Below are 26,896 nucleotides of genomic sequence, written 5' to 3'. Positions count from 1 at the left end.
ATCGAACCTGAGTTTCCGGCGCTGCATTCGCTGTAAAGCAGCAACTCTACCGCTGCGCTACCGTGCCGCCCGTGTTCTGCTGTGTTTTATATTTTAACCCGGTCTTAATTAATTTAGTTATATAATCTTGCACTTAAATTTAATATTTACTCATTACAGTTCCATCACTGATTTTCTGGCACTCTTGGTTCCAGAGCTTTGCTGATTTTCCCAGTCGGCCTTTGGGGATAGATGTGCTGGCTCCAGCTGGGCTGGAGTTCCAGAGCCCCGGCCGCAGGTTGCAAATTCAACCCACTGATCGGACGTGGAAGTCCCGATGATGTCGAGATTGGCTGCCTTGCCCAGCCTAGGCCACACATTTTCGGGGAGACTTCCAGGGCACGGGGGGGATTTCTCGCGGAACCCCTAGTGACGTCTAGTGGCCGAATTGATAAATTGGCCATTGAAGTCCTGATGAGGTCGATATTGGCTGCCTTGCCCAGCCTTGGTGCCACATTTTCGGGGAGACTTCCAGGGCGTGCGGGGGATTTCTGGCGGGAACCCTAGTGTTCATTACAAGTCTATACATCGTTTCTTTCCTCGCAAATCTACGTTGCCTCAACGACAAAGTGGACGAACAGCATTCCTGTGCCACACTAATAAGGACTTCTCTCGAGCCGCTGCCCTGTGCTTCACAGAGACCTGGCTGTGTGAGTCGACCAGCGTGCTGCAACTGGCTGGCTTTCAACTACACAGAGCCGACCACGACGCAGAGGCATCGGGAAAATCAAGAGGAGGTGGAATATGCTTCTACACTAACCAGGGCTGGTGCAGCGACATCACGGTACTGTGTCACTTTTGTTCCCCCAATCTAGAATAGTTTTTTATCAACTGCAAACCCTTTTACTCTCCGAGGGAATTTACCTCTTTTATTCTCGCTGGAGTTTACATCTCCCCTCAAGCCTATGTACCTGAAGCACAAATGCAACTCGCTGACCAGGTATTGAGGGTGGAGAGTGACTTCCCGGACTCCATGGTCATTGTTTTGGGGGACTTTAACAAGGCCAACGTCAGTCGTGAGCTCCCAAGTACAGACTTCATGTTACCTGCCCCACCAGAGGGGAGAGGACACTTGATCACTGCTACTCTTCAATCAAGAACGCATATCACTCTGTTCCTCGGACGGCTCTGGGTCTCTCCGATCTTTGTTTAGTTTACCTTATTCCGACTTACAGGCAGAAACTAAAATCTGCTAAACCTGTGGTCAGAACAACGAAAAGGTGGACAAGCGAGGGCATTGAAAAACTACAGTCCTGCTTTGACTGCACTGATTGGAATGTGTTCAGGGAAGCAACCACAAGCCTCGATGAGTACACAGACACTGTGACATCCTATGTCAGCTTTTGCGAGGACAGTTGCATTCCAACGAAGAACCGGATCTGGTTCAACAACAACCAGATCTGGTTCACAGCAGAAAGCAGACAGCTCCGCCAGTCAAAAGATGAGGCCTACAGGAGTGGGGATACAGACCTCTACAGGCAGGCCAAGTACAAGCTGAGAAGAGGAATCAGAGCTGCCAAGGAAAGGTACTCTGTGAAGCTGAGGAGCAACTTCTCAGCTAATGACGCTTCTTCAATTTGGTAGGGCTTGCAAGAAATCACCAGCTACAAGAGAAAATCCCCACGCTCCTTGGGCAATCGTCAGCTGACCAACGACCTGAACAAGTTTTACTGTAGGTTCGAGAAACAGAAAATTAACCCTGGGACCCCCACCCCCAATCACCACTTCACATGTGGATGACGCAGTCAACCTAGGCCTGTACTTCATCCTCCAGCACCGGGACCGCAAGGGGACCTATGCCAGGATTCTGTTTGTGGACTTTAGCTCTGCTTTTAACACCATTGTGCCAGGGGTACTACACTACAAACTCTCCCAGCTGACTGTGCCTGAACCCCTCTGTCAGTGGATCATCAACTTCCTGACGGACAGGAAGCAGCATGTGAGGCTGGGAAAGCACGTCTTGGACCCGCAGACCCTCAGCATAGGAGCTCCGCAAGACTGCGTACTCTCCCCTCTCCTTTACTCTCTCTACACCAACGACTGCACCTCCACAGACTCCTCTGTCAAGCTCCTCAAGTTTGCAGATGACACTACCCTGATTGGACTGATCCAGGATGGGTAGGAATCTGCCTACAGATGGGAAGTGACACAGCTGGCATCCTGGTGCCATCACAACAACCTGGAGCTCAATGCTCACAAGACAGTGGAACTAATTGTAGACTTTCAAAGAGATCCCCCTCCCCTCCCCCCACTCACCATCAACAACACCATAGTCACATCTGTGGAGTCATTTAAGTTCCTTGGAACCATCATCTCCAGGGACCTTTAATGGGGGGTCATTGACTCCACAGTCAAAAAGGCCCAACAGAGGATGTACTTCCTGCGGCAACTGAGGAAACACAATCTGCCACAGGCAATAATGGTCCAATTCTATACTACTATCATTGAGTCCGTCCTCACCTTCTCCATCATGGTCTGATTTGGCTCAGCCACCAAGCACGACATCCGGAGGCTGCAACGGATCGTTCGCACAGCTGAGAAGGTTGTTGGCTGCAACCTTCCCCCCCATTGATGAACTGTACACTGCAAGGCCCAGGAAGCAAGCGGGCAAGATCATCTCTGACCCCTCTCACCCTGGCCACAAACTCTTTGAAACACTTCCCTCTGGAAGGCGACTCCGGACTGTCAGAGCAGCCACAGCCAGACATAAAAACAGCTTTTTTCCACGAGTGATAGTTCTACTCAATACCCAGTCTGTAGTCTCTTTTTCACCCACATGTTTAGACCGTAATGGTGTATCCTTATTGTTTTGATGTGTTTATGCTTTATTCTTAATTGTTAACTGTATGTTTGTGTCATCATTTGTGAGTGGAGCACCAAGGCACATTCCTTGTATATGTATACTTGGCCAATAAACTTATTCATTCATTTTCTTTTTTTTCCAATCCGATTTCTCTGTTGGTAAACGCGATTTTAGCAAAGTGAAAAAACGTGGAAATCATGCAAAAAGTGAGGAAAATGGATTTAAAAAACACGGAAAGCAGGGGAAACGCAGAAAATTCACATGCCTGATTACTATGATGAATGGAATTTCGACCATTTAAAACCAGTCACCAGTCTTCCCTGTCAAATATTGTGGTTAATTTGTGCAGTTGTTGTCCATTTTTTTACAAAGTAGTGGATAATAAAACATATTTATTAATTTTTGATTTTACATGTTAATCCAAATCATTAATACAAATATAATTTGGAAAAGGTGCAGGAAAGGTTTCAAGGATGTTGCCAGGACTCAAGGGCCTGAGCTATTGGGAGAGGATGGGCAGGATAGGACTCTTCCTTGGAGCTCAGGAGGCCGAGGAGTGATCTTACAAAGATTTATAAAATCATGAGGGGGATAGGATACATGCACACCGTTTTTCTACCGGGGTAAAGAAATCAAGACTAAAGGGCATAGGTTTAAGGTGAGAGGGGGAAGATTTAAAAGGTGCAACATTTTCACAGCTTTTCCACATTAGAAAAGTACTTGGTTATGTTTAGTTTTGTTTTTTAAGTCATCCACACACGATCTGTGAGAGGCAAGACGCCACTTACTAATTATTGTCTTGAAGGTCTGGTGAATTGGAATTAGTCAATTGGAACAGAATTAATACTCTGACAAACTTACACAATTATCCAATATTCTGATGAATGGCTGATGATTCGTAGACAGCTTGGCTCAGAGGAACCCGTCATTTGTTAAGAGTAACAGGGCAGTCGATATATAGAACAAGTTGCCAGAGGAAGTAGTTGAGGCAGGTACAATTACAATATTCAAGGAACATTTGGGCAGGAACATGGAAAGGAATGGTTTAGAGGGATATGGGCTAAATGTGGATACATTGGATGCACTTAGCTTGGGCATGTTGGATGGTGTGTATGAGTTGCACCGAAGGCCCTGTTTCAATGCTGTATGTATGACTATGACACTGATGCGACACTTACCGTAATGCATTGCAAGACACAGCAATAGCACTTCCTCCTTATTGTAAAAATATGCAAAGCTGAGAATTGGCTTTCTCCAAAGATTCAACAGCATGCAGTTTAGAGCATTTGGCAAAAGATTTTGTGAGTAAGCAAATAACATTTTTCACGTTCTAAGACAGCAGATGGTTCTAAGGATCCCCTTCAAGAAAATCTAGCAATTCCAAATAAACTTAAATCCGATCCTATACTGTGCCAACTTTGGATTGATTTCAGAGCTCAAATGTGTACTTCACTATTCTGGAGTTGCATTATATTTAACATTTAATACAAATTTTAAACATGATTACATATTAATAAGTACACTGTAAAGAGACAGAATTGGTGCACAATTTCACTTTATTGAACACATCTAAAGACAGACTCATGTGAATGTTTTGTTCAAATCAGTCATGATGTACTCCCCATATTTGAAGCAACATGAACAGTCTGTGGTGTCTTGAGTGCATATGGATAATTTAAAGCTATTACCTGCTTCTTAACTCAGCATGCCTAAAGCATTGGGTACAACAAGCGGGAGTTTTTACTTTCCATCTCTCTATTGCACCATCCGGACCCCCACCAGCTAATATAAAAGATGATAGGATCACATTATCATCAAACCGAGAGGGCTTTAGGAGTTCCATTGGACGATTATAAGATGTTATAACTTTGTCCGTGTTTGTTTCCAGTTTGGGTGGCTCCTCCGCAGATTTGGATGTTTGGATATGGTCAGTATCTTTAGTTTCTAACTTCGGAACTGTTGTTTCTTCTAGCTCCAGAGCAGTTGTTGTCTCAGGCTTATCTTCCACATAGAGGGCATCTTCTTTCTTCGACTGAGATTGCACATCATCTCCAGAGTTTTTATTGAAACTCTGGAAAGGATAACAATGAACCTCAGACCCACTTTGCTTGTTTGCCTCAGCTGAATTACATGTTGAATTTGTTTCATCTCTGGAGTCCATCTGAGCAACTGGGTAATGAAAACAAAAAAATATATTTTAATATGAAGCACAACCATATTCTGGGGGCTTCATAAAGCTAATACAAACGTCTATCCTGATCCAAAAATCTCCCTAAGGTCTTTGTTTGCAGATTACAGCCTTACTGGATTCAAAATAGCATTGGGCATCCCATTTTTATAATTTTTTGTGTTTTTTTGTTACATCCCATGCCATTTAACTTCTCCAGTTATGAAGGGAGTGGAAACATACTCCCAATCCACCAGTGGTGTTAACTGGATGTTAGGACTGCTGATATTTGTGTTTTACTTTCTATTGGAGTGAAATAATTTTTTTGGTCTCAGACTCAGGCAATTACCACATAAACAAAGCGGGATGTTAGCCAAAAACCTATATCTATACATATACTACTAAAACTAGGGGCTCTCCTCTCCCTTCTCTTCCCTCCCCTCACTCTCCCCACTCTCACACCCGGGGGACACTCTCGAGCAGGAGGGAGATGGTCAGACTGATGATCCACTCATCCTTCCCTTCCGTCCCATCAACCCACGGCGTCCTTGATGAGGGCCGCTGCAACCGACGCCCCGTCGCGACTTCAGAAAGATGGCGGCCGCTCTCCTCCTCCTCACGCTCCGCCATCTTGTGCGCGCCTCCCGCCGCGCCTCTCTCCCCTCGCCACTCTCCCAGACCCGCTGCCGCTCGCCTCGAGTAGTCCCACCTCCGCTGCCCGACTCGAGTATTCCCACCACCGCTGCCCGACTCGTGCAGTCCAGCGCTCCCGCCTCCTCCCTGCACGCTCGGTAAGTGCCTTTCGCCGCCAACGGCTCCACGGAGGGAAGTGGACGGGGGGGCCGAGTGGGTGGAGGGAAGGGTGGGGGTAGGAGGGGGGTGAGGGTGGGGGGGAGGAGAGAGTGGGGGAGGCGGGGGAGGAGAGAGAGAGGGTGGTGGGGAAAGGGGGGTGGGGGAGAGAGAGTGGGGGTGGGGGAGGACAGAGTGGGAGGGAGGGAGAGGGTGGGAAGAGCAGAGAGTGGGGGTGGGAGGGAAGGGGACAGTGGGGGTCAGGGAAGAGGGGAGAGGGAGGGGAAGGTGGGTGGGGAGAAGGGGACAGTGAAAGGGGGAGGAGGGGGAGGAGAGAGGGATGTGGGGGGAAGGGGGAAGAGAGTGGGGGTACGGGGCAAGGGGGTCAGGGGAGAGTGGGGGTGAGGAAGAGGGAAGAGTGGGTGTGGGGGGAGGGGGACAATGAGAATGGGGGTGGGGCGAGTGGGTGGAGGGGAGGGTGGGGGTAGGAGGGGGGAGGAGAGAGTAGGGGAGGTGGGGTAGAAGAGGTGGAGGAGAGAGGGGGGTGGGTGAGAGTGGGGCTGGGGGACGAGATAATTGGGGAGGGTGGGGGAAGGAGAGAAGGGGGTGGGGTGAGTGAGAGTGGGGCTGTGGAGGAGAGAATGGGGGGGTGGGGGAAGGAGAGAGTGGGGGAAAAGGGGGTGGTGGGGAATGGGGGTGGGAGGGAGAGTGGGACTGGGGAGGAGGGCAAGGTGGGGTGGGGAGGAGGGAAGAGTGGGGGTGGGGAGGAGGAGGGGTGGGGGGAAGGGGACAGCAGGGGAGGGGGGTGGTGGTGGGGGGATGAGAGAGTGGTGGTGGGGGGGAAGGGGAGAGTGAGGGGTAGGGAGGGGTCAGGATAAAGGGGATTGAGTGGGGGGTTGAGGGTGCTATAATAATGCAGGCTTTGGGTCCAGGGCTCTTCAGTCACACCCTCTCCCCTTCCCTGTACCCCCTCTTTGGGTCCAGGGCTCTTCAGTCACACCCTCTCCCCTTCCCTGTACCCCCTCTTTGGGTCCAGGGCTCTTCAGTCACATCCTCTCCCCTTCCCTGTACCCCCTCTTCGAGGGCCCACTTGGTCTCGTAGATACTAATTTTAACATGATTGAAATTTAGTGACCAATCTACTAGTATACCACACTACTGAAATATTTTTCCTACAGATTCAATGTTTAACAAAATAAGTAGAAGTTCCATTACTCCTCATAACTTCCTTGATGGAATAAAGGATTATGTGTACACACAAGGCTTTTATCAAGGGAGGGAAATACCAAAGGCAAGAGGGCATATCTTTAAGGTGAAAGGGACAAAGTTTAAAGGAGATATGCAGGCTTTTTTGTTTTACACAGAAGGTGGGTGCCTGGAACACGCTGCTAGGAGTAATGGCGAATGCGGAAATGATAGTGGCATTTAACAGGCTTTTAGACAGGTAAATGGATTTGCAGGAAATGGAGGGTATGGATCATTTGCAGTCAGATGAGATTAGTTTAATTGTCGTACAATACAATATATCTTTATTGTCATTGTACAGGGGTACAACGAGATTGGGAATGCGCCTCTCATACGATGCAATAAATTAATTAGCTAGGCCCGGACATTGTAGGCTGTGGGTTGTTCCTGTGCTGTACTTTTCTATGTTCTAAGGGTACATAAATAGATTTTTTTCTGGTTCAATTCTTGTGAGAATATTTGTCAAGGTACTTCAGCCCCAATTATTCAGGGTAAACCCCTGGTCTACAGGATAACGAGGATCACAAAAGAATTGAGGATGGAGACAAGTACTTGTACACCTATATTTGATGAATGCCAGCATCCACTCCCAAACCAACATCCCAAATTATACTCAAATGGCTCTACTGGACTGGCCACAAAGTCTGCATACTTGACTGCAAACAGAAATTCCAATTCAAAGCTGTATTGGAAAGAGATAATAATGTAAATGGTGGAATTGAATCAGGAATGTACTCAAACACTCTCTGATGAAACATCCTCATCGACTCTTGGGAACCCCTGACCCATGTCTACTTAAAGCAGAGAAGCAGCATTCAGGCTAGTATTGAGAACCATCATTCCATGCATTGGAAACAGTGTGTAAATATTGGAATGAGTGCACAACCTAAGACACAATCTACCCTGTCAAACATCACATGGGCTTCCTGTTAAAAATTCTGCAGTTCCTACAAGGTTAGAACACACAGATTTGAGGTAATATTCTAATATATTATTGCCTTGAAGATTTCTCAGAATGATCAAACCAGAAAACTATAAACTTTGGATTTCTTACCATAACTATGCGATTTTGACATTCTTCCATTTCTGGGATGTTTCAAGCTCTATTCAATGAAGCACAAAATTAGTTTAAAATTCTTGGAACCTAGTGGGTGAAGGGCATTTTTAAATCTTCTACCTTTCAAATGTACATTTAATTTCACATAAGAACTGCTTTATGCGCCTAACTGCATTACATTAGGCACCTAAACTAATACTATAAGTAAAATTTTAAAAAGCTAATGGGGAATTCACAAGAATTAATTTTGAAGAAAAATGCCCTGGTCACTCAGGGGTCAGGTGAGGTTAGCACTTAATAATTGGTGATAATTGTAGAAAGCCCAAGATCCATTTTCAACTTTCACCCTCACAGGAAACCTGATCAGGGTTTACTTTCTTCATTACCATTGATCATCGATATTAGAAAACTAAGTCAGATAAATGCATGATAATATATTCTCCTTCATGGGCAAGATACCTGGCATAGAAATTACTTCAGAACAGTACGTGATCAGAGAGATCATCTCGGGAATGATAGGGGGTGAACTGGAATAAAAGTCAGTCAATTATTTGAAAATTTGATTTATTTTCATATTTTGTGGGCTCCAGAAAACCAGAGCACAAAAGCCGATGTGCAGGAAGCCACACTGGGAACACCAGAGGACCAGGGGAACTTAACCCTTGTTCCGTCTGGAGGGCAGAGAGCAGAACTATGGGACAAAGAAGAGACATGGGTGAGAAATCCACCTATGACAGCAGGATTCAGACTTAAAACGTCACCTGTCCTTGTTCTCCAGAACTGATGCCTGAACCAGAGTGTTACTCCAGTACTTTGCCCTTTTCTCCCGACTTTTGTATTCAGTTCTTCTCCAAATAAATAATAATTGCTTGCTGTACCTGCCTATTAATGTTTTGCATTCAAACATCTGAGTCTCAAAGTCTACATCTCGGAGTCCACAAATTCTCACTTCCTTGTTTAGTGATACAAAATGAAAACAGGCCCTTCAGCCACCGAGTTCATCCGTTTACACTAGTTCTATGTTATCTCACTTTTGCATCCACTCTTTACACACCAGGGGCAATTTATAAAGTCCAATTAATCTAAAAACTCGCACGTCTTTTGGATGTGGAAGAAAACCGGAGCACCCTAAGGAAACCCACGAGGTCACAGGTAGAATGTGCAAACCCCACAAAGATAGTCCCCAAGGTCAAGATCAAATCCGGTCTCTGTCGCTATGAGGCAGCAGTTCCAACAGTTGCACCACTGTACCGCCTTTAGATCTAAATTACATTCATTCTGTTATTCCTGCTAAAATAGACAATATCATATTTTCTCATAGTATACTTCATAAGTCAGATCTTTGCCTTCTGTCTTAACTTGTTTATATATATTTTTATCTTTTTACAAAATATTACAAGTGATATTGGTCTGAGGGTCTGTTTTTTAAAATAAAAAAAACATGAATAAAGGCACTGAATAATAGGATTTTGGTGCTTTGCTCACTTACATTTGCTGTTTATCAATCTAGGGAGTCTTTGACAAGAAAAATCAATGCACCAACTTTTGCACCAGCTATTTTTAAAAAAACCCATGATGAAGTCCATCAGGACCCAAAGATCTTTAATCAGTCTGAAGAAATATCCTGGCCCAAAACGTCGCTTGTCCAAGTTCTCCAGAGATGCTGCCTGCCTGACCTGTTGAGTTATTCCGGCACTTTGTGGCATCTCCCGCATCTTCAATAATTTGCTCACTACCATTGTCCTGATGAACCTATTGAGTATGTGCCTCCCTTTCCATTCCAAATTTACAGCTTTTCCAGGATGTACTTGCTCATATTTTCTATTTAAGGCTGAATACCTATTTAATTAATCTGCATTTCATTGTTTTCCATTATTTTCCATTATTTATTCCTCAGTATTTTGGCCAGCACTTAGTTTTGTTAACTCTTTTTAAAAAACACGTCATTATTTTTATATTTTTGGCTGGCTTTATCTTACACTTTAATTTTTTTTTCCCTAATTAGTCTTTTAGTCATTCATTGCAGTTTTGTATATTTTGTCCAATGTTCTGACTTGCCAGAGATGCTGCTTGCCCTGCAGAGATACTTTTAAAATCAAATTTAGACATTTGAAAAATGAATTTCAAGGCAAAGCGATCCAATCACCTCTCTCTCACCCCCTTCGGTGGTGCTGCCACATTCCACAACTCTTAACTTTAACTGTTTGTTATTCTATTATTACACCAACTTTTTTTGCACTACCTTAGATTGCACTGCAATCTTTGCACCATTCTGCTATTTTGTATTTGCTGTATTTGTTGCTTTGATTATCCTGTTTACTGTGTAATCAGAGATCCATGTGAACAAGGGATTTAATTGCACCCCAGTGTAGTGGAGTCTGAATCCAGTGATCTTCAAGGGAGCACAGGAACTGGGACACCCATGAGTTTCAAGAAGCTCAGGAATTGGCATCATGGAGAGTTTAACGGAGGGGCATGGTAACTGGAGCCTCTGAGTTTCATGGGAGAGCAGGAACTGGGAATTCAGTGAGATTTAACAAACTCAGGAACTGAGTTCCCAATATGTTTCACGGGAGCATAGCAACTGGCCCCCTGATGAGTTTTAAGGGAGAGCAGGAACTGGGGCTCCAATTAAATTCAAGAAACTCGGGGAATAGGTTCAGTCACAAAATGCTGACGTAACTCAGTGCATCAGGCAGCATCTCCGGAGAAAAATAATATGTGGCGTTTTGGGTTGGAACCCTTCTTCAGACTGAAAATAGAGGCGGGGAAAAAAAGGGAAAATTGGAGGCGAGACAAAAAAGGGAAAATTAGAAGCGAGAAAGAGGATTTTAATCACTTGTGGCTGCGTGCCCTCCACAACCTCCAACCGTATTGTTCTCAAACCGCATGGCCCGCTTTTACTTTCTCCACCCCAAAAATTATCCGTCCATCTCTCCGGAAATAGGTTGGCAGGTTTCAAGGAAACATGGGAACTCACTCCTGATGTGTCTCATGGGAATGCCAGACAGAGCCCTAGTGAGTTTTAAGGGAGCCCAGGATCTTGATTAGTTAGCCAGGTAGACTGACGAATGGTTGATGGAATTTAACACAGAGAAAAGTGAGGTGTTGCATTTTGGAAAGTCTAACATGGACAAGACCTACACGGTGAATGGTAGGGCTCTGGAAAGTGTTCTAGAGCAGTGGGATCTAGGAACGCAGTACATAGTTCCTTGAAGTTGGCATCACAGGTAGATGGGGTGGTCAAAAAACTTTTATTGTACATTGGCCTTCATCAGTCAGAGTATTGTGTAGAATTTGGGAGGTCATGTTGTAGTTATATGAGACGTTGGGGACTTAGATATTGCATTAGGTTCTGGGCACCATGTTATAGGAAAGGTGTTGTCAAGTTGGAATGGGTGCAGAGAAGTTTTACAAGGATGTTGCCAGGACTTGAGGGTCTGAGCTATAGGGTGAGGTAGAGCAGGCTTGGACTCTTCCATGGAGCACAGAAGGATGAGGGGTGATCTTATAGTGTATAAAAATCATGAGAGGAATAGATCGGGTAGATGCATTTTTTCCACACAAAGGATAGTGAGTATGGAATGAGCTGCTGGAGGAGGTAGTTGAGGCAGGGACTGCAACGTTTAAGAAGCAATTAGACAGGTACATGGAAAGGACAGGTTTAGAGAGATGTGGGCCAAACACAGGCAAGTGGGACTAGTGTAGATGGGACATGTGGTCAATGTCGGTTAAATTGGGCCGAAGGACCCAATTCCACAATGTATGACTCAATAACCGTGGCTCCACTGAATTTCAAGGGAACTAGGATCCCAGTGAGTTTCAAGTGAGCGCAGGAAACATTGGCGAGCCAAATACTGAACCGTGGAGATTTCTGAATAGTCTGATAGTTGGCTAACAATGTGCTCCTGCAATCACATTGTTAACTCCAAATATTAAAATCCCCTATCATCTTATTGGAGAGAGGAATGGAAACAAGCCCTTTGGTCCACTAAATCCACGCTGACCACCAGCCACCCACATACACCAATCCTACACTAATCTAATCCAACAGCATTCTGTCCATATTGTCAGATTCTATCAATTACCTACACATTGGAGAAATTTACAGCAGCTAATTAATCTAACAACTGCACATCTTTGGGATATTGGGGAGGGGGGGGGGGGGGTGGAGCACTAGCAAATCTACCTGGTCACAGTGAGAATGTGAAAGCTCTACATTGATAATACCCAATGTCAAGATTGAACCCGGGTCTCTGGCTACTTGCTGCAAAGCAGAATATACCAAAATACCAACTCCATTCTGCACAACTTGAAGATAGATCGCAGGAAAAAAGAATTAAAAGTTATTTACTCACAGTGCTGGGCCCTTCAGGTGGTAAAATCTCATGAGTCATTCCATACTTTAAGGAGGCTACTTTATCCTTAAATTTATCAAATACAGACTGAGGTCTACCCTTGGATAGTTCATATGCACTTGGTGTCATGTTGTCACGTAGGAACTGAAAAGCAAGTTGTATTTGGCCTCTGTCTTTTGCCAGTTTGGCTGGTTTTGACTGGAGATCATGCCATCTATAAAGAAATAAGAAATATTAAACATTTCTGCTTTTTTAACAAAGAAACCAGGTACACACACGATTTCCACATAAACAGCAACATTCAAACAGCTCCATGTTCCCTCCATGCCTTATTGCCCCACACATCATGCAAAATGCTATTCTCATGGTGCAATTCTGCCCTGCATCATTTATTCTTTACACAAAATAACCACAAAGTCCATACCTCCCTAAAAGTGGCAATACAAACAGATAAAGTGTAAAGGCATAGGGTATGCTTGCCTCATCATTTTGGGAATTGAGTACAAGAGTCAAGAAGTCTTATAAAGCTTTGATTAAGCAGCATTTGCAGTGTTGTAGCTCTGGTCTTTTATGGAAGGAAGCAGTCAACAGTCAACAGAGCTTTATTTGTCATTCGGTACCAAGGTACCGAACGAAATTACATAGCAGTCACACAAAAAAAAAAGAACACAAGACACATGACCCCAACACAAACGTCCCTCACAGTGACTCCAAACACCCCCTCACTGTGACGGAGGCAACAAAACTTCCACTCTCTTCCCCACGCCCACGGACAGACAGCTCGTCCCCGACCGACCCGCACAGTCCCCGCAAGGGGATGGATGTCCCCGCGGCCGAGCCGCACCGGGCGCTGAAAAGTCCCGCGGCCGAGCCGGGCGATGGAAGGCCCCGCGGCCGAGCCGTGCGCAGCTAAGTCCCGCGGCCGAGCCGTGCGCAGCTAAGTCCCGCGGCCGAGCCGCGCGATGTTAGGTCCCGCGGCCAAGCCGCACCGGGCACTGTTAAGTCCAGCGGCCGAGCCGCACCGGGCACTGTTAAGTCCAGCGGCCGAACCGCACCGGGCGATGTTAGGTCCCGCAGCCAAGCCGCACCGGGCACTGTTAAGTCCAGCGGCCGTGCCGCACCAGCGATGAAAAGTCCCGCGGCCGAGCAGCGCGATGTTAGGCCCCGCGGCCGAGCCGCACCGGGCACTGTTAAGTACAGCGGCCGAGCCGCACCGGGCGATGTTAGGTCCCGCGGCCGAGCCGCACCGGGCGATGGAAGGCCCCGCGGCCGAGCCGCACCCCGCGCCGTGAGGAAGAGACCTAAAAGAGAAAGGTTTCCCCCACTCCCCCACCCACACCACCACCCCCCACACATACACAACCAAAAAAAAACCAAAAACCATCCCAACACCGACACACAACCAAAAAAAAGGAAAAAATACGAACAGACTGCTAGCGAGCCGCAGCCGTTAGGCGCCGCCACTTCCAAAGAGGGTGATGATGGAGGATGCTTTTCCGACTGGAGGTCTGTAATTAACGGTGTGCCTCAGAGTTCGGTGCTGGGCCCATATCCACCTGGAGAAGCCGGATAGCACTGTGAGAACCATGTTTTTTGATTTCTCCAGTCCGTTCAATACCATCCAGCCGGGGCATCTGGGGGGCAAGCTGGTGCGCACAGGAGTGGATCACCACCTCACATCCTGGATTCTGGATTACCTCACCAACCGACCACAGTATGTAAGGACAAAGGACCTGGTCTCGGACAGGGTGGTCTGCAGCACTGGGGTTCCGCAGAGAACAGTGCTAGCTCCTTTCCTGTTCACCCTGTACACTGCGGACTTCAGGCACAGCTCTGCAAACTGCTATCTACAGAAGTTCTCTGACAACTCTGCCATCGTCGGCCTCATCACAGGCGACGATGACAGTGTACAGAGAACTGATCGAGAAGTTTGTGGATAGGTGCCAGCCGATCCGCCTCCGGATTAACGCGGGGAAAACCAGGGAGATGGTGGTGGATTTCCGCAGGCGCAGCCATGTCCCCCCGACACCGGTGAACATCCAGGGAGTGGACATCGGGAGGGTGGACTCTTATAAGTACCTGGGTGTTTACCTCAACAATAAACTTGACTGGACCGAAAATATCAATGCACCGTACAAAAGGAACCAGAGCAGAGGGGGCACTCCTAAGGACTCCTAAGGACCTTCTACAACACGGTGGTGGCATCAGCCATTTTCTATGGAGTGGTCTGCTGGAGCGGAGGGGAAGAGACTCGACAAGCTGATCAGGAAGGCCAGCTCTGTCCTGGGTTGCCCCCTCGACTCAGTACAGGCGGTGGGAGAGAGGAGGATGATGGCAAAGATAACATCGCTGCTGAACAATGACTCCCACCCCATGCAGGACACTGTCCCTGCACTGAGTAGCTCCTTCAGTGACAGACTCCTTCACCCCAAGTGTGTGAAGGAGAGATATCGGAGGTCCTTCCTTCCCGCTGCTGTGAGACTGCACAACCAGCGCTACTGCCAGCAGACCAGTCAACAGTGACAGTAAAGGAATACACAGTAAATTATGACAATTTATCCTTGTCTTTATTTTTATTTATGATGAATGTCTCTTGCTATCCACTTGGCTGCTGTGTCTTTTTTGCAAATTTCCCCTGTGTGGGACAAGTAAAGGAATATATTATTATTGCCGTCTGTCATCTATATCAATGGTTTGGATGAGACCGTACATGGCATGATTAGCAAGTTTGCAGGTGACACAAAAGTGGGTGGAATTGTACATAGTGTAGAATGTTGTCAAAATTGCAGCAGGATCTAGATTGGTTTGGCAGGTGGGCTGAAGAATGGTTGATTTAACTTGATGAAATTCAATACATAGAAATGTGAGGTGTTGAACTTTGAGATGTCCACCATGGGCAGAACCTACACAGTGAATGCTGGGGCTCTAGGGAGTGTTGTAGAGCAGAGGGATCCTGAAGTGCAGTCACATAGTTCCTGGAAAGTGGTGATATAGGTATATGGGTGGATAAAAAGACTTTTAGTACATTGGCCTTGATCAGTCAACATATTGAATATAGATCTTTGGATGTCATGTTGCAGTTATATGACACTGGTTGAGGCGACATTTAGAGTATTGTGTTCAGTTTTCGGCATCATATTATAGGAAAGATGTTGTCAAGCTAGAATGGTTGAGAAGATTTACAAGGATGTTGCCAGGATTCGAGGGCCTGGGATATAGGGAGAGGTAGAGCAGGCTAGGACTCTGTTCCTTGGAGTACAGGAGGATGAGAGGTGATCTTTTAGATGAGAAAATTATGAGAGGAATAGTTTGTTTAATTGCACAATGTCTCTTACCCAGGTTCGGGGAATCGAGAACCAGAGGACATAGGTTTAAGGTGAGAGAGAAAAGATTAAATAGGAACCTGAGGGGTAACTGTTTTTACACAATGGCTGGTGGGTGAATGGAACTAGCTGACGGAGGTGGTAGCCGAGACAGATACAATCACAAAGTTTAAGAAACATTTAGACTGGTACATGGATAGGATAGGTTTAGTGGGATGTGGGCCAAACGCAGGCTGGTGGGACTAATGTTGATAGGACATGTTGGTCAGTGTGGGCAAGTTGGACTTAAGGGCCTGTTTCCACACTGTATGACTCCACGACTTGGGATGAAGTGCTGTTTCCATGCTATATGACTCTATGGTCAATCCTGTCAGTCCCATTCCTCCATAATCTTGAGGAATGTTTTCTCTGTTCTGCCTATCAAAGCACTGATTTATATTGGTGACACAAGGAACAGAAAATGCTGGTTTCCACTATCCTACTAACAAGCAAATTTCATACTATGCCCTATTAATTGCTCCAAGATCCTCATCCTGTTTGTGAAACCTATCAGATAAATAATTTCAAATTTAAGCTTTGGAACACTATCCTATTTTCATCATGTGTACATAATACCACATTATTCAATTTGCTATGCAGTACAGGATATGTAATAAATACGCTTGCATATCTAAATATTGAAACTGAAAGCAAATCGGCACCAAACAAAAAATTGATACCTAATTTTGAGGCCCATGCAAAAGCAAATTCATTTCTACAAGCTTTGGTGAGAAGGATGTCATGTTTCCATAGTTATTAAAATTGCAATTTGTGATATTTAGCTCAATGAGAAACAGCCTTCTCGAACATGACGTTTGTGATCATGCTATTTTTTCAAGAATATGAATGAATTACCTATGACATAGCATTCAGGGCATGAATGAATTACCTATGACATAGCATTCAGGGCATTCATGTATTCATGTATTTTTCTCATTTTCTTACTCAAGCAATGTCAAACTATGTTGTGTTCGGTAGAAGGGCAATATGGATATTTGTAAAGCAGATATAGATAGATTCTTGATTAGTATGGATGTCAGGGGTCATGAGGAGAAAGCAGGAGAATGGGGTTAGGAGGGAGAGATAAATCAGCCATGATTGAATGGCAGAGTAGATTTGATGCCCCCCCCCCGAAAATGCGGCACCTAATTCAACCTCTTCGGGAAGTCTGTGCCGATCAGTGGGTCGAATTTGCCCCATGGCATGGACTCTTCAGTTCCGGCCTGGCCGAAGCTGGCAGATCCATTTCCATAGCTGACTACCGCGACTAACTTTGCGGGCCAGTACCTTGGCCATCCCAAGGCTATGACCTGTGTTTGTCCGGAAAAATGGATAAAACAGCAAGGCTCTGAAAGCAAGGGTGCTGAAAAAAATCGGTGGCGGACCGGTATTACCAGATGGCTTGAAAAATCATAATGAAATCTCTAAACTAATTCCAAAACAAAAAGCTGTACTAAAGATGCAGCAACTCAATGAACAGCTATAAAACTTAACATGATTTTAAACACGTGCCTTTGATCAGAACTGGATCAGTCTTGATATGCAAAGTGAAATGCAGCTTTAGATGCATATTTTCTTGTCATAGTCATAAGTGATAGGAGCAGAATTAGGCCATTCGGCCCATCATGTCTACTCTGCCATTCAGTCATAGCTGATCTATCTCTCTCTCTCCTAACTCCATTCTTCTGCCTTCACCCCCTAACCCATAATAATCAAGAATCTATCTATCTCTGCCTTAAAAATATCTATTGGCTTGGCCTCCACACCCTACTGTGGCAAAGAATTCCACCGATTCATCGCTCTCTGACTAAATAAATTCCTCTTCATCTCCTTCCTAAAGGAATGTCCTTTAATTCTGAGGCTATGACCTCTAATCCTAGACTCTCCCACGAGTGGAAACATCCTCTCCACATGCACTCTATCCAAGTCTTTTACTGTTCGGTAAGTTGTCCCCATCCTTCTAAACTCCCACGAGTACAGGCCCAGTGCCGTCAAACGCTCATCATGTATTAACCCATTCATTTCTGGGATCATTCTTGTAAACCTCATCAGGCCCCTCTCCAGAGCCAGCACATTCTTCCACAAACATAACGCCCAAAATTGCTCACTATACTCCAAATGCGGCCTGATCAGTGCCTTTTATAGCCTCAGCAATAGATCCGTTTTTGTATTCTCGCCCTCTTGAAATAAATGCATTGCATTTGCCTTCCTGACTACCCATTTGACTTGCAAATTATTTTTTAGGAATCCTGCACCAGCACCCAAGTTCCTTTGCACCTCTGATTTCTGGATTCTTCCCCCATTTAGAAAATAGTCTACACCTTTATTCCTACTACCAAAATGTATGACTCCACACTTTGCTAACTATATTCCATCTGCCAACTCTCCCAACATGTCCAAGTCCTTCTGCTTTCTCTATACTACCTGCCCCTCCACCTATTTTCATATCATCTGCAAACAAGGCCACAAAGCCTTCAATCCCCTCATCCAAATCATTAATGTACAACGTGAAGAGTAGCTGTTCCAGCACTGAACCCTGTGGAACTCCACTAGTCACTGGCAGCCAACCAGAAAAAGACCCCTTTGTTGCCACTCTTTGCCTTTGCCATCGATGCTAGTATCTGCCCCTTAATACCATGGGCTCTTGTCTTCCTTAGCAGCCTCACGTGTGGCACCTTATCAAAGGATGTCTAAAAATCCCACTGACTCTCCTTTGTCTGTCCTGCTATTTACTTCTTCAAAGAATTGCAGATTTGTCAGGCAAGATCTCCCTTTCACAAAACCATTCTGATTTTGGCTTTTTTATCGTGAACTTCTAAGTACCATAACCTCATCCTTTATAAAGGACTCTAAAATCTTACCAACCACGGAAGTCAGATTAACCGGTCTATAGTTTCCACTATTTTGCTTTGCTCCCTTCTTGAACAGCAGGGTGATATTAGTAATTTTCCGATCGTTTGGAACCACACTTGACTCTAGTGATTCTTGAAATATCACTATTAATGCCTCCACAATTTCCAAAGCCACCTCTTTCAGAACCCTCGGGTGCAGACCAGGTGAGTTATCCACCTTCAGCCCTTTCAGCTTCCCAAGCACCTTCTCCTTAGTAATAGCCACTCCACTAACTTCCACCCCGACTCTTGAATTTCAGGCACGTTGCTGGTGCCTTCCACTGTGAATGAAGACTGATACAAAAAAGTTATTCAATTCCTCTGCCATTTCTTTATTCCCCATTATCACTTTTTCTGCATAATTTTACAGTGGTCCAGTCTACTCTTGCCTCTTTCTTAGTCTTTGTACATCTGAAGAAATTTTTGCTATCGTCTTTCATATTATTGGCTAGTTTACCTTCATATTTCATCTTTTCTCCCCATATTGCCTTTTTAGTTATCTTCTGCTAATCTTTAAAAGCTTCCCAATCCTCTGGCTTCCCACTAATCTTTGAAATACTATGTGCCTTCTCTTTTAGTTTTATGCTGTCCTTGACCTCCCTGGTCAGCCACGGTCGCCTTATTCTTTCCCTAGAATCTTTCTTCCTCTTCCCAGAAATTCCTGCAATTGCTGTTCCACCATCATTCCTGCTTGGGTCACTTTCCAGTTAACTTTGGCCAGATTCTCTCTCATGCCTCTTTAGTCCCCCATGCTCAACTGTAATACCGACACATCTGATTTCATCTTCTCCCTCGCAAATTGCAGGTTAAATCTTATCATATTGTGGTTGCTACCTCCTTTACCTTGAGTTTTCTTTATCAAATCCAGTTCATTACATAACACTAAATCCAGAATTGCCTTTTCCCTGGTAGGCTCCACTACAAGCTGCTCTAAGAAACCATCTCAGAGGAATTCCACAAATTCCCTTTCTTGGGATCGAGTACCAACCTGATTTTCCGAGTCCACCTGCATATTGAAATCTCCCATGACCACCTTTCTTACAAGCCAATTGTACCTCCTGATGTAACTTGTACCCAATATCCTGGCTACTATTTGGGGGGCAGTAAATAACTCCCATTAAGGTCTTTTTACCCTTGCAATTTGTCCACTCTACCGAAAATGACTCTACATCTTCTGATCCTATGTCACTCCTTACTAAGGACCGAATTTCATTCCTTACCAGCAGAGCTACCCCACCCCCTCTACCCACCTGTCTGTCTTTCCAATAGGACGCGTAACCTTGAATATTCAGCTGCCAGCTCCGATCCTCTTGCAGCCACGTCTCTGTACTGCCCATAACATCACGGCATGCAAAGGCGGCACGGTGGCGCAGCGGTAGAGTTGCTGCCTTACAGCGAATGCAGCACCGGAGAATCAGGTTCGATCCTGACTACGGGCGCCGTCTGTACGGAGTTTGTACGTTTTCCCCGTGACCTGCGTGGGTTTTCTCCGAGATCTTCGGTTTCCTCCCACACTCCAAAGAGGTACAGGCATGTAGGTTAATTGACTGGGTAAATGTAAAAAATGTCCCTAGTGTGTGTAGGATAAGTGTTAATGTGCGGGGATCGTTGGGCGGCGCGGACTCGGTGGGCTGAAGGGCCTGTTTCTGCGCTGTATCTCTAAATCAAAAAAAAAAATTTAAAAATCATACCTCCAATTTCTAACTGTGCTACAAGCTCATCCACTTTGTTCCTTCTATTACGTGCATTCAAATACAACACCTTTAATTCAGTATTCACCTCCCAATTTTGATTGAACCTTACTCTCTTATCCCTTCTTAAACTTTCCATCCTATTACTCTGGAGACTTCTGTAACTGTCCTATATAAAGGTTCAATGCATTAAGTGAACCATTGTGTTGGAAATGTGGAATACAATAAATATAAAACTAGGCTTGCATGGTGCTTGAGGTACTTTATGAATTAAATCATAGCTGCTTTCCTCTTTGTCATTAATTATGTGTCCAATTATGCAATTATATTTCTACATAATCAATCAATTCATTACGAATAGTTTATCACTCAATAAATCAACAGTATTCTCCACAGCTTTTCCGACTGCAGTAGGAAAATGCGACTGATGTACAGCTCCAAACCTTCTATCTTGCTAAATAGATTTCTGAATCAACGCATGTCGATAGAATGGTAAAAAAAGTATATGGTATAGGGCATTGAGTAGAAAAGATAGGAAGACATATTGCAAGTTTATAAAGCTTTTGTCTGGCTGCATTTAAAGTATTGTCTCAAGGTTTGGTTGCCCCATTACAGGATGTGGAGGCTTTGGAGAGGGTGCTGAACAAGTTTACCAGAATGCTGCCTGGATTAGAGGGTATTAGCTACAAGGAGAGTTTGGACAAACTTGGATTGTTTGCTCTGGGGCGTCGCAGGCAGAAGGTAGACCGATAGAGGTATATAAAATTATAAGGATCATAGATAAGAGGCATGTCCCCAACAAATCTCACCAATTTTTATCAGGATGCATCACAGCATGGTTTGGGAACAGCTCCATCCAAGACCACAAGAAATTGCAGAGTATTGTTGATGCAGCCCAGACCATCACACTGACCAACCTCTTCCATTGGCTCAATTTACACCTCAAGATGCCTTGGCAAGACCACCAGCATAATCAAGGACAAGTCGCTCCCTCCCGGCTGCTCCCTCTTTCCCATTCTCTCAGGTAAGAAATCAAGTAGTGTGAAAACGCACACCGCCAGATTGAGGGACAATTTCTTCCCAGCTGTTATCAGGCTGAACCATCCAACCAACAAACTAGAGAGCAGTCCTGAGCTATCTACCTCGTTTGAGACCCTTGAACTATTTTTGATCGAACTTGACTACACTTTATCTTGCACTAAATGTTATTCACGTTATTCCCTTCATCATGTATCTGTAAACTGTGGATGGCTCGATTCTAATCATGCATTGTCTTTCCGCTGACTGGTTAGCACGTAACAAAAGAGGCTTGCACAGTGGCGCAGCGGTAGAGTTGCTGCCTCAGAGACCCTAATTCGATCCTGACTACGGGTACTGTCTGTATGGCGTTTATATATTCTCCTTATGACCACATGGGTTTTTCCGGGTGCTCTGGATTCCTCCCACACTCCAAGGACATACAGGTTTGTAGGTAAATTGGCTTCTGTAAATTGCTCATGGTAGACTCTTTGTGCTGCTCAGATGTAGCAGTCCTGTCCAACCTGCTCTCCGCACCTAGAACACCTGGTGGTGGAGTGCCATCCATTCTACCTCCAGAGGAATTTCACCTTCTTCATCATGACTGTAGTCAACATCCCACCCCGGGCAGACGCTCATCTAGCACTGGATGAGCTGCACACCATGGTCAACAATCGCCAGTCATCATTTCCAAGACTTCAACAAAGCCAGCCTGAAGAAACACCACCAGCACATGTCGTAGCACCAGAGTAAACTCCCTCGACCCACTGCTGTACTACCATCAAGGATGCCTATAGTTCCATCCTTCGCCCTCACTTTGGGAATTCTGGCCACTCCGCTGTGCTCCTTCTTCCTGCATATAGGCAGTGACTGAAGAGCGTAGCACTCCCAACAGTGAGGACTGCACAGAGCTGGTCAGGGAGGCTGAGGAACGATTCTTGGATCGTGTGGAGTCGGTAGAATGGGCGATGTCGGCAATGGAATTGAAAACCATCTGCATGTTCCCCGACCAGAAGCCTTGGATGAACCAGGAGGTCTGCATTCTTCTGAGGACCAGATCTCAGGCATTCAAATCTAGCGAAGCGCAACTATACATCCAGATATGACCTTGGTAAGGCCAACAAAAAGTCCAAAAGCGTCTTTCGCTCCAAACTGGAGGATGAGGCAGATGTTCGGCATCTGTGGTAGGGCTTGAATGCCATCACTTGCTACAGAGTCGGCGGCAGCTCCAGCAACAGCAAAGCATCACTCCCAGACGCAATCAATGCAAGAGAACCTCAGACTATCTTTAATCGGACTTTATCTTGTAATAAAAGCTATTTCCATTACCATGTGTTACATATGCGCGGAGAAAGAACGACCTAGGCAGACCCCATATGAAAATGCGGGTTCATTCAGTCATAGCAAACAGGAAGTATCCGAGCGAGATCCGGCAGAGGACCAAGCATGTGATCGCGGATGGACCCCAAAAGATTGATGCGCAAACTTCCCGCTTTGATTGGACACCGATACCGATGGACAGTGTGATAGACAAGCAAGCACGCATGTGCGTTCACGGGGTTGTGGTGCCCACGTTCTCAATATGGTTCATCCCACCGCCCCTAGGAGGGGGCTGCAGGGAAAAGAGAAAAAAAATCAACTGTACATAGAATAACAGCGAAATGACTCCCGCTGTTATACAGCCTGGTACCAATCGACCGGCCGTCTCACCCGTGTGGACCGCCGCAGGGGAGCATCTTCTATCTCGGTGTCTTCTTGATCACCTGCTGAAGAGGTCTGTGGACATGGAAGCCTTTCATCACTTGGTGTGGTATTTGTTTTTTCACCTGCTTCGTCCGTTCGTCAGTTCTCTGGTGTACATGATCTATATGTCACTTGACAAACTCTTCCATCTGAGAGTTCTAGTTCAGTTACTTGACACTTACAATGCCGAACGACGGCTAGTTGCCAGCTTTCTTCATGCGCGAGTCGAGTGTAGTCTAAATGTTCTAAATGTTCAGTGCTAAATGTTTGCAGCCTGGTGTGGGTATCACAGTTCTGCTTCATGGCCTCTTGTTTGTTGCATATACGTTCCTGGATGGACTAAACTCAGATCCTGGGGGGACAGGGCTTTCTCCATCGCTGCTCCCACCCTATGGAACTCACTACCCCAAACCGTTAGAGACTCCCCCACACTCACCACATTCAAAACATCGCTGAAGTCTCACCTGTTCAGTACTGCCTTCAACCACTGAAGGTCACCTCACCTTCTGTCTCCTTTCTCTGTTCATTTATTTATTTACTTATTTATCTATTTATTCATTTACCTATGTTCTCAAAATCTCTGTAAAGCGTCTTTGAGTATATGAAAAGCGCTATATAAATAAAATGCATTATTATTATTATTATTATGGTTCTATATCAAAGTGAGCCTAAGAGTCAAGAGCCAGCTCATCCTTGGTGAACTTCACTCAATGATGTTGCCACTCACCAGAGTCCTACAGCAGGGATACACACCCTTCAGCACAACTCGTCCATGCAGACCAAGATGCCATTTACCCACACACAGCTCATATTCCTCCAAACTTTTCCTATCCATGTACCTGTCTAAATATATTTTAAATAAAGTCATTATGCCTGCCTAATCTACTGTATCCATTGTTTAAGGTATGGATTCTTATACATCAGCGAGGGGAAACGTAGACCGGGCGATCATTTCGCTCAACACCTTTGCTCAGTCCGCCTGGGCCTACCCGATCTCCCGGTTGCCAAACACTTTAATTCCCCATCCCATTTCCACACTGACCTTTCCATCCTGGGCCTCTTCCATTGTCAGAGAGAGGCCTAAAGCAAATTAGAGGAAGAGCACCTCATATTTTGCTTGGGCAGCTTACAACCCAGCAGTATGAATCTTGATTTCTCCAACTTCAAGTAACCCTTGCGTCCCCTCTCTCTCCATCCCTCCCCCATCCCAGTCGTTGTAATAGTTTCAAAGTCGTCTTGTTGGGTCTCATTGTCTGTAACTCGTTTTCACCTAGCCCACAGGTAACAATGGCCTGTTTCCCTTATCATTATTACTTTTTTGCACATCTTTCATTCATTTGTTCTATATCTCTCTATGTCACCATCTACATCTCTCGTTTTCCTTTTGCCTGACTCTCAGTCTGAAGAAGGTTCTCGACCCGAAATGTCACCCATTCGTTTTCTCCAGAGATGTTACCCGACCCAGATTTACTCCAGTTTTTTGTATCTTCGGTTTAAACCAGCATCTGCAGTTCCTTCCTAAAACGTTAAAAACGTATGGAGTTATGATTACTATCCCCAAATTCTTCTTCCACTGCAGCATCATTCACCTGGCCAGGTCTGTTCCCATACAAGGTCCAGTGTGGTCCGTTCCCGAGTCACACTATTCACATACATGCCACATATGACAATAATAAACTTAAACCTAGTGGCCACATGTATAGGTTGTTTAGCACATGCACCCTTAATTGCTCGCTGGAGCATACTCACTGGAGCACTTGCTCGTTGCCTCCTTCCTGGCTACTCCTGCCCTCCTTGGCCACATTTCTTCACACCAGTTGTCAGTCTGAGTCCATAACAGGCAGCATCCATCAGCCCCAGCCACACATCCAAACCAGCCCAGTGCTTTACACTCAGTACAGCCCACACCAAACCACATTCTGGTACCCTGGGTTTGGCCATAAACCAAACCACGTTCTTGTACCTGGCTGTATTGCACATGAATCCACGTTCTCATGAATCCTTGGCTCTAGCTGATTACCCAACCTTCTATTTGTCCAGGCTCTGGTCACATGCAATTGACCACACCATCCATCAGCTCCAGTGCATACCAAACCACGTTGATCCCTGGCTCCAAAGAAGGATATACTTCACTGGAGGATGTGGCTATTACCTGAGATGAAGGGCCCGACATACAAAAGATTTTAGCAGGTTGGACCTTTACTCATTGAAACATGAAATTCACAGGGAAAATGGTTAGAAGTTATTTCCCTAAGTGGAGTTATCACGACACACATAGTTTCAGAATAAGGGGTTGATTTCTGACCGAGCTGAAGAGGATTTTTTTCTGAGGATCATGACTCATTGAAATTCTCAAGGCAGGAAGCAGAGGAAGCCGAATTAATCAATATATTCATGGCAGAGGTTGATAAGAAATTTTAATCTCCAATCTTCATAGAACCCTTGAAAGTGGCGAGGACCAGATGTTTTTAGAATGGCAGATACTTGAGGGGCGGAATGACCTATTTGTTCTGTTCCTTAAGGCAATTTCTACCAAGATACATTTTGCATTTTATGTATTATTGGTGATGTAAACCATGAAATTATACTTTAATGTTTTTTTTAAATACGTTAAGCAACTGCTTAACATGCCTGGATGTCACTGATGCTTATATTGTCAGTCCTCTCGGGTTTCACACACCATCCATAGGCATAGCCCGGGAGCACAAAAAACTCGACCCACCGCACTCTCCCTCCGCTCTTTCTACCCATCACCTCACTATGACCGCAAGTATCGACCTATCTGCAAAAGCAAAGGGAAAATAAGGCAATTCCACGCACAGGGGTGGTGGGAACGGCGGGGATGTTTACGGAGGGACGGGCCTTACTCGTTCTTCCTCCTGTTCTTGTTCTCGTACAGGCCGGCGACGGCCACGTTCACGCGACCCAGGAAGTCGTCGAGCGGGTAGCGCGTGTTGTTGTGCTTGACGGTCACGTGGAGTGTCCACCTGTCGGAGTTGTCGAGTATGAGTGGCAGCGGTAAGGTGCACTCCTCCTTCCACTCAGGGTTCAGCGTAGCCCCCTTCACCGAGGTCATGTACTTCTCGGGGCCCAGGCGGATCACCGTGTAGCAGTTGTTCAGGCTCTTCTTGCGCTTCGCCCTCAGATTCCTCGCGCCGATAACCGTCACTCGCAGGTGAGTCGGGAACCAGTCCTGCTCGATGGAAGACATGTCATGAGAATGGTGCGAAGGTTGAGTGGAAGGGGAGGGCGGCGAATGCGGTTATGATGTAGGAAGGGACAGGCCAACCGCTGGCAGAGACCGTTTAGAGGGACACAGCATGCTCGCGCCGGCACATTGTCTTCGGCCCGTTTCCAGCTGCCCTCGCGCCTGCTCCGCGCCGCTTGTGACGTCATGCTGGCGTCGCGCGCATTCATTCCCCGGTTTATTTTCTCTCGCTGACGGCACGCGTTGGATGACGCGCGACTGCTGCGCGCGCCCATCTACCCAGCCCGTGCGCGCGCGCCCATCTACCCGCCCGTGCGCGCCCATCTACCCAGCCCGTGCGCGCGCGCCCATCTACCCAGCCCGTGCGCGCGCGCCCATCTACCCGCCCGTGCGCGCCCATCTACCCAGCCCGTGCGCGCGCGCCCATCTATCCAGCCCGTGCGCGGCCCGCTTCTGCATTTAGTTTAATTTAGAGATACATGCCTTGGCTTCGGCCCGCCGACCAGTGACACTACCCTCAACACAG

At 45.9% G+C, this 26,896-nt stretch overlaps 1 protein-coding gene across 2 annotated transcripts; it reads right to left on the bottom strand.

Moving 5' to 3' along the window:
- Positions 1-4,380: 4,380 nt before the first annotated feature.
- Positions 4,381-26,554, bottom strand: LOC144599874 (rab11 family-interacting protein 2-like). 2 transcript variants are annotated; one of them, XM_078411142.1, is made up of 4 exons: positions 26,030-26,554; positions 12,459-12,672; positions 8,098-8,146; positions 4,381-5,011 (listed from the first exon to the last, which is right to left on the bottom strand). In XM_078411142.1, exons 1-4 carry the CDS (start codon positions 26,371-26,373, stop codon positions 4,527-4,529), a joined length of 1,092 nt encoding a protein of 363 aa, XP_078267268.1. In that variant the 5' UTR covers positions 26,374-26,554; the 3' UTR covers positions 4,381-4,526. The 2 variants fall into 2 exon arrangements, with proteins under 2 accessions (XP_078267268.1, XP_078267269.1); XM_078411143.1 differs by lacking the exon at positions 8,098-8,146 and having other exon boundaries at positions 4,666-5,011.
- Between the last annotated feature and the right edge of the window lie 342 nt (positions 26,555-26,896).

The sequence above is a fragment of the Rhinoraja longicauda genome, chromosome 14 (genome assembly GCF_053455715.1).
Source record: "Rhinoraja longicauda isolate Sanriku21f chromosome 14, sRhiLon1.1, whole genome shotgun sequence".
NCBI lineage: Eukaryota > Metazoa > Chordata > Chondrichthyes > Rajiformes > Arhynchobatidae > Rhinoraja > Rhinoraja longicauda.
This window is presented reverse-complemented; position numbering and strand designations above follow the sequence as displayed.